General features: G+C 50.5%; 2 protein-coding genes across 2 annotated transcripts; both read left to right on the forward strand.

Moving 5' to 3' along the window:
- Nucleotides 1-642: 642 nt before the first annotated feature.
- Nucleotides 643-2,652, forward strand: DQ04_02431030 (hypothetical protein; the record flags this gene model as incomplete). The annotated part of the gene is made up of 1 exon (XM_009311873.1): nt 643-2,652. The coding sequence occupies one exon, from the start codon at nt 643-645 to the stop codon at nt 2,650-2,652; it is 2,010 nt and encodes a 669-aa protein (XP_009310148.1).
- A 2,117-nt stretch (nt 2,653-4,769) lies between these two features.
- Nucleotides 4,770-8,201, forward strand: DQ04_02431040 (hypothetical protein; the record flags this gene model as incomplete). The annotated part of the gene is made up of 1 exon (XM_009311874.1): nt 4,770-8,201. One exon carries the CDS (start codon nt 4,770-4,772, stop codon nt 8,199-8,201), a length of 3,432 nt encoding a protein of 1,143 aa, XP_009310149.1.
- Between the last annotated feature and the right edge of the window lie 280 nt (nt 8,202-8,481).

An 8,481-nucleotide genomic window follows, 5' to 3' on the forward strand; every position in this document is an offset into this window, starting at 1 on the left:
TTGTGGTGCACTCTTGTGTTTGCACCTGAGTACGCGTGTGGGTGTGGGCGAGTTTTGTTGCGGCGGCTCTTCGTGTCACCTGTTCGGTCTCCACAAATGGAGATCAGCTGGCGAGCCACCACAAAAGAAGAAAAAACGCATTGCATCATGCGAAGAGCATCAGCACACACCGCGGCAGCGCCTGTATACAAAAGGCGTTTCTGGTGGAGGGTTCTCGTCAGTTCCCAATAGAAGTGGGTCAGTTGTCTCTGGTGTTTTTAATTGTTATTTTTTCTCTGCAGTTGTGCTCGTTGTAGCCAGTTAACGTTTTTTTTTATTAATATCTGACAGCCTGAGTAGGGCAAGTTGATTTTTCGTTGTCGGGAAACGCAAGAGTGAGTGAAGATGATGTTACTCTCTTACTGTAAAGTGGGTAATTTCGATGGGAAGAGTAGACATGTCTTTGTTCTGGGCGCCCACTAGTGAGCATTCCTGTTTACTCAACAGGTGGTGTCTTGAGAATGGGCGCCGGCCATACGGGTGGCGCCCAGGGGCGTCCTTGTTACGTAAATTGGTGGTATACCCGTGGCATGCTAGCTTTCTCTTCTCGCAGCTTGTCATTTGAGTAGGAGTTTGGTTCTGCTTTCCTGACAACGACGCCTGATGGGAAATAAGCCATCGGTCGAAGAAGTACGCATCCAGCGAATAAGGAACCGGCCAACTAAACCACCGCATCATCTTCCCCCGGATGCTTCGCTGAGGCGGCGATCCCTGGAGGCCCGCTCGCAATACGGCCAGGCGGGTTCCTTTTCTGGCAACGGAGATTCTGGGCTCCAGCAATACAATGCGGAATACCCCCTTGGCTCTTGCATGGGCGTCCCTGGTGGTCCAAATCAGAGCTTGGCGTACCCATTCAGAGACGTGTCGCAATATCCCTTTACCGCGCAGGAACCTGGTTTGGTGCAGTATCCCCCTGAATTTTGTCAATACGGCCCTCAGCAGATTCCATATCAATGTGGTGAAGAATATGCTCTCACTCCTTTTAGTGACCTTATGCAGCAGTACGGGTGTTCATACGCTACTTCTTCTACCACTGCGCTCACTTCTGGTTCTGATGGTGGGGGTGTTGGAAATTTGTCGCGCAATGACCTTGATTTTCAAGACGATTCTGGCGGCAGGTTGCGGCGCCGTGTCTCTTTCGCACACAACCAAAATGTTTCTAGTGGCACCCTAGGCATTTTGAAAAAAAAGCCAGTTAGTATTCTGAATAAGGTGAGTAGTTTCAAGGCCCTGCGGTCTGGGAAAGGGGGCGGTGATGATAAGACAAAAAATATGGAACCAGTCAGTGATGCTTCTCCAGTAGGATCGTTTGCAAATGCAAATAACGAGGGTGTGCGAGAAAGTGGTCCTGAGAAAGTGAAAAGTGGCATGAATGTGAGAAACACAAGCCCACTGGTGGCGACAGAAACACATACAGAGGAAAAGCATATAGACAAGGCTGGTTCAGTTCTGAAGTCCTCTGAATTCGAAGAGCAGAGGGCGCGGTCCGGGGCGCAAGGGCAAATGACCCAAAAGTCCTCCCCCACACCGGTCAAAAACGATCTGTTCGATGCCAAGGACCGCATATATTCTCTTGTTGTGATGGAGCAATCGCTTGCATCCCCTTTGTCTGAGGGCCGATCGCCACTGGTGGAAAGGGAAAGCAACAAGGTATCTGTTGTGAGCGACAAAGGTGAGACGTTTACTGTAGACGAGATCGCATCGCATGAAATAGGGTCCACTTCCATAGCGTCAGTAAAACTGAAAGAGGTAAAGAATACGTTTGTTTCTGGTTACTGTACAGCCTTGATATGCGCAGAAGGGTCCGGACTCTCAAGCAAGGCCCCTTTTATGCAGTCCCCCTCGTGGTGTGTCATAAAAAAACTTATGGGTGACATTATCGCGGACGTGGCACTGGAAGCAAAGGAAGAGTCTAAAAAGATACAGCTTGCCTGTGCAATCGCTGCGGTTCGGGGGAAGGAGATAGCAGATTTACTGAAGCCGGAACCGAAGTTTGAGAACTTGTCTGTGCGTCCCTCCCCGCTCTTCGGCATGCGGCTAGTCGGCCTAGAATACCGAAATATTCCTGACGATGACAAGTTCGCCTCCATGCTCACAGATGTCACTAAAAACTACGGTACAAAAGCAGGTACAGAGGCTAGTAGTTACATTGTCCTCTCGGTCATGCTGAACAAGCGTCTGCTGGGGACAAGGGACGAAGACCGTGATGTTGTAGCAAATTCGCTGCTTCTCGTAGCTGCTGGTGAAAGGGTATCAAATCTTCAGGGTGTCCTCGAAAAATCGCCCGATGAGCCGCTAATACTTTTTGACGAGTGCATTTATGGTGCCTGCCATACAGTGAGTATGTACGTAACGCACGAAGGGGATACGCAGGCAGCTGAGGGTCTCAAGCTGCAGAAAAAGATTACGGATTCGAGACATTTACCACCTCGGTTTGGAAGTGCGCAAGCACTGAACAGGATCATAGACGAAGCTGTAGGCAGGGCACAGGCACGTCTTCCTGAGTTAACCAACCAAGCTGAGAAGATGAACACTGAGAAGTTCATTGAGAATCGCATGGCACTAAAGGCATCGTTGAATGAACTGCTTGAAATGGTACGTACAGCTCCATAGTACAACCCCCTCCCTCTCCTCCTAGACGTCACTATTTGATAATCCTTGCATTTCGGATTACTTACCTATTGTATCATTATTTGGAAAGAAGGTCCTTGAGGCCGCTTTAAGGGTACTGTTCATGGCTATTGCCGTTGATATAATATATCTGGAATACTCTTGACATCTCTCGATCTTCGATAGCCATTCTCATTCCACAACATATAATAGTGTCCATATATATATATATATATATTTATTTATGTGGGTTTGTATATATATATATATATATATACATTATCTTTTGTTACGGCTGGGAAGCAGCCAATGACGTGACCTCTCTGAGCAAGTGATGCTCTTGATTTTTGTTTCGTTGAGTATTGTTGTGCCGAATTCGGAGAGATTGTATTCCTAATCGGCTCTTCAGTGGAGTTGGATTTTAATGTTGTTGTTGATGTTTTGAGAGCTTGCAAAAGGAATATTCAGGCCTTGGGTTGTGTTTATTGAGAAAGATACTGTCAAACTCGTTTCCCGTTTTTTTATATCATTGGGAGAATAGCCACACAGAAAAAGGTGTTGTTGTTTTTTGAAACTAAGTGTTACAGGATGTTGTTGACGGCACGCCCAGCTTTCTCGAAAGTGAAATTAGTGACCGGCACCAGACAATAACGACCGTTAGCACAGCGTAATGGCTCAACAGCGTCTTCATTTGGCTTTTGCACGTCACGGAACCCGCGGCAGATCCACCATGCAAAAGGCGTTGTAATCCTTGAATAGGGGGAGTTTATTGTGCCTTTCAATCAGGCACATTTCATCTCTCTACAGAGCAACACGTTATACCCCACCAGGCTGAGGGAAGCGGATTCTCTCGGGGCCTTCAAACACGACATGGTTAGCTCTGTGCTTAGAACAAGCTGACATGGGAGGGAGAGAATCGGTTGTGTATCATCGATACAAATGTGTCAAAGCACAATTGCCCGATAAAGAGTTCTCAAGGCGCAGAGAAGTGCTTGTGTGCATGTCCAGCGGCTCCAGCACCAAACGGTGCAGATGTAAGAGATGTTAAACCCGAAAGAGCTAAAGATTCAAGAGTTACAGAATCGGCAGGCCTCAGAGGGTTGCAATGACCGCAAACGGTCCCACAGCAGAATTTCCTTTGGATGCGTCTTGGAGAAGAATGGAACTTGAAACAGCCTCCACTACGGTAAACGGGTCGTCTTATTCAGAGATGGAACCGGATCGAACGATTGAAAAGCGGTTGCCCACGGACCGGGGCTCCACAGCGTTCAAGAGCTCAAGAAGCGGTCATGGAGTTTGGAGATGCGCTCAGATGAGGTCATTCACGCATTCGATGGTGTTCTGCTATGTATGCTGACTACCTCGCAAGGTCAGCTACACACTGTATGCCATTTCTTTTTTCCCCATACCGGCGACATCGCACCCGGTGTACGATGAAGCATGGGAGAACTTCGTGTCATGGGCATATGCGAATTCAAGCGGAGGGTGTGCGCCCAGTTTTACTCAGTTTATAAAATGGCCATATATTCAATTGGGAATCATACAAGCAGTGCAGAATAATCCTGGAGCGCAAATACCAGGATGTGCACGAGGCCATATCCCCCGCGTGCTGACGAACGGGTGTGAAAGCACGGCCTCCCACAGGATGCGCACAGTAAGAGTGAGGTGGGGCACTGTTTTATTATTATTATTATTATTATTAAGCATCTATTTTTCAACATTGTACGAAGATGGTTTGCCACGTCTTGATGGAGGATTGGCACGTCCTAAATATCAGGGCGAATTGCCATCTCATCTGCCGCGGCTGGGGCAGGTATGGTTTGACATATTAAAGGCAAAGTGGGGAACAAAGGCATATGTTTCTTATTTCCCCCACACACTTCTTTTTTTTTTTTTAGGGAGGGGGGAGAAAGGTGAAAGTAAGGTCCAGTCTATTCAAATTTACTGAGTGTGTGTTTTTTTTTTCGTATTTGTTATTTTGCTTCCGATAATTTTTTGTCTTGCTTCTCTCGCATCTCTTAGCTAGGGAAGCGAAACCGCACGAGTGCAGCGCGTCGCTGACGGAACAACAGTAGAGGTTACCGTAACGAAGTTAACAGAAGAGGCATACACCCAGGGTGATGCAGAAAGGTCCGAGTACCAACCTGGCCCCTCCGAGAGGTGCTTCCACAGGTCCCTATCCACAGAATGGGCAGACGCAGCAGAAGTACCAGCCACCGGCATTTCCAAACCAATATGGATCTTACGGAGATTTCGGTGGTGGGGCTTATGGCGGTAGCCAATATTATTTTCCAGGGGGTTCCATGAAGCTGAACAACGGAGGAGCTGGCAGTGGTTATGGAAGCTACGGCAATCTTTCCAACGGCAATCCCTACGGCAGCTTTTCGTACAATGGTATGGGAATGGGTAACAGTTTTCATGGACCCGGTGGTTTTCATGGACCCGGTAGTTTTCATGGACCCGGCAGTTTTCATGGATCAGGCTATGGCAGTTACGGCATGAACAGCATGGGCGGATTTGGCAGTGGGTATGTCTGGTCGATGCACGGTTACCAAGAGCCTCCCCCAGTGTTGTACAAGCTTTTCTCGAGCCGGCGTGACAGAGGCCGTTTGGGATCTCAGCAAGACTTCCCTTCACGTTATTCGCTCTACAGTTTAAGTTGTAAGAGCCCTCTCGAATCGAAACCGTCGAAGGCGGTTGCGTCTTCCTCTTCCATTGAAAAGGCACCGTCGAAGCCGGCGTCAAAGCAGGCACCATCAGGTGTCTCAGGCATCTCCAAGACCTCCATTGCATCAGAAGCTAAGAGCAGCACGGCAAAGACTCTGCCCTCAATATTAAGCTCTGGCGAGACACAGGATAAGAGCTGGTTAAAGTCGGATTCAGTCCGCAACGAGAAGTCCCGCCCAGCGGAACGCGGCCCCGGCCGAATGGAGAAGGTACCTGTCCCACCACCCAAGATGCCAACAGGAACGGGAAAGCCGGTCACTGCAGACAAACAAGAACCCAAAAAGGAGCGGCCGCGGAGTCCAGTTTATTACGCTTTGGATGAAAAGGAGCCACCCGCTCGTGCGGGTGAAAAGACTGCGAAGCAAGCCACCTCAATGGACAAGAAGGATCTGCGGAATGCCAGTGCAGCCAAGGGTAAGGATTCCTCAGCATATGTCTCCGCTTCTAAGGCGATGGATGCCAAGGACAAGGCTGCTCAGTTGGAGAAGGAGAAGGCAGAAGAGGCAAGAAAGAAGTCTTTGATGGATATTCCCATTTCGAACCGCGTCAGCGAAGTGAAACGGCAGCCACTGCAGATGGGCAGCTCTTTTGGAGGCGGCGAAGGCAGTGAGGCGGTGGCATCGAAAAGTCGGGATGAGGATGAAGAAGCACGGCAACGCTCGCGCTCGCGTAGCTCCATACGTCGAAGGTCCTCAATTGGCCGCGTGCGCAGCTCCAGCATGATCAACATGTCCATCGCTGAGTTCCCGGAGGCAGACGAGATGAAGGACACCCTTGGCGATGACATTGTGAACCACAGGCGCTCGTCAGCCGTGGCTGGCGACGTGGCGACCGGTCAACGTAGGCAATCCAGCGTCGTGGCAGACCCCAAACGGCGGGAGGAGCAGAAACAGAAAGAGGGGAGCCGTCAAGAGGCGCAGAAACAACTCCAGGGACAGAGCCGTCAAGAGGAGCAGAAACAACTCCAGGGACAGAGCCGTCAAGAGGAGCAGAAGCGTCAAGAAGCTCGGCAACGCGTGGAGGAGCAGAAGCGACTCGAACAAAATCGGCAAGAAGAACAGAAGCGGTTGGACGAGGAAACAAAGAAAGCTAACGAGGCAGAGCGAGAGCGCCGCAAGACGGTGGAACGGGAACGCTTCCTAGAGGCGAAGCAACGCGAGGTAGAGCGGGAGGAGGCACGCGTCAAGGGTCTTATTGGCCAAAATGGGGTGCCTTACCAGGCGCAGAAGCCAGAAGAGAAAAGACGTGCCAGCAATCGTTTGCGCCAGCCGTCGTCACGTAGGGGGTCTCTTCTACGCGTGATACCAGAACAGCCACCTGATGTGGAGGCTGGTGCTGTGAAGGACGTGATGGCAGACACACTAGCGTCAGCACATGAGCAACACCAAAATGCTCGGAAGGCATCGCTTGCAGAGGGGGAGAAACCCAGGCTGCAAAAACAACCACCTAGACAACAAGAGCCAGTGATGCAAGAACAACTTCAGCGAGAGCCACGGGCGCAGGAACAGGAACAGGAACAGGAACAGGTGAGTGAAAGGGGAAAACAACAAGAGCAGGAAAGTTCCAGCCACCAGCCTCCATCCCAATCTCCATCCCAGCTCCAGAAAGAGCAACCGGAGCCGGTGCATGTGCACAGGCAACACGAAACGGATTTCCGTCAGCACAACGTTCATTCGCAAAATGTAGAACAAGGGCAACAGGAACGGCATCAAGATCAGCAGCAACACCAAAAGGATCCAAAGAAAACAAATCCCATCAGAACACTCGTTCTGGTAGAGAAGCAGCCACGCGGGTCGAATGCCATCACCACGGATGGTAATATTTTCACATACCGAGGGGAAGAGCATGAGGCCACTGAAGTTGTTACCCGCCCTCCAGGAAGCATGGCCTACCACTCGAATCTTTTCAGTGTGATGAGAGACACGGTGTGTGGAGGATACAACACTGCTATCATATCTTTGGAGGCTCCCAATGTTGGAAATGTGTTCAGCTCCCCTGTTTGGCCTGGTCTCGCCCGTATTGTACGCGGTGTGCTGCAGAGAAACCAGAATTCGGCTGAGGGCACAATGGAGCTCACCGCGGGGTTAGGCTTTGTCCATCAGGACAAGGTGCGAGACCTCTTCGATGAAGGAAATGGCAAATTTGAGAAGCTTCAGGTGCACCCATCGCCCATCTACGGGCCCCGCATTCTAAAGTTGCGCTACGGTAAAATTACGTCCGATACGGCCTTTGAGGAAGCCCTGAACGGCGCCTTGCGTCGCGCCAGCAGCGATCCGGTGCTTTCCACAACGGACGGTATGCTTATCGGGATACTGCTCGCCAAGCAGCACCGTATTATCACCAAGGAGAATGGTGAAAAGATATGTGATGTGTTGCTCTCCTCCTTCCTTGTGGTCTCGGCAGGGAGCAATGCGCTGGTGTTTGAAGAGGCCCTTGCACGCACAAAGAACTTCTACAGTCCACTCTTTCACCTTGTATTTGGTGGCCCCTGCAACACGTGTTTCATGTTGAATCTCTCCCAGATGGAGGAGGGCGCTGGAGAACAGGAGGTGATCAAGCGACTCATCGCATTACAAGACAAGATGCGGTCATGCAACAATTACCCGCTGCGCAGTGGCTCGGTGCTGAGGTTTGTGCGGTATGTAGACACGGCGCACAGGGAGGGACTCGAGCGCATCAAGCGGCAGGAGGATCCGGAGATGCGCGCGAAACTCGAGAAGTACGTGCACGAGCAGGAACGACTGCTCGCAGATGCGCTGAAGATGCTGGCTGAGGCACGCGAGGAGCTGGGGCTGCCGTCGTCCAAGAATGGTGAGGAGTGTTGATAACACTTGATGTCGGTTTTGTAATTTGTTTGTTTTCGCCGCATCTGGTCTGTTAAGAGAGAAGGGCGTTGCTTGTCCCAGGGGAAGGGTCCCTGTTTGAACTCCACTAGGGATAAGACGACAAAGAGGGATAAGATAGAAAACAGAACGAAACAAGGAATATTTTTTTTTTAAACGGGGCAAACAGAGTGAACGAAAAATGTCTCTGCGTGTCCAGGAGGGAGGGCCCTCCAGCTCGATAGATGAGCACGGCTGCATGGTGTCAATCAAGAAAATGCTG

Source organism: Trypanosoma grayi (genome assembly GCF_000691245.1).
Source record: "Trypanosoma grayi strain ANR4 Tgr_243_V1, whole genome shotgun sequence".
NCBI classification, from domain to species: domain Eukaryota; phylum Euglenozoa; class Kinetoplastea; order Trypanosomatida; family Trypanosomatidae; genus Trypanosoma; species Trypanosoma grayi.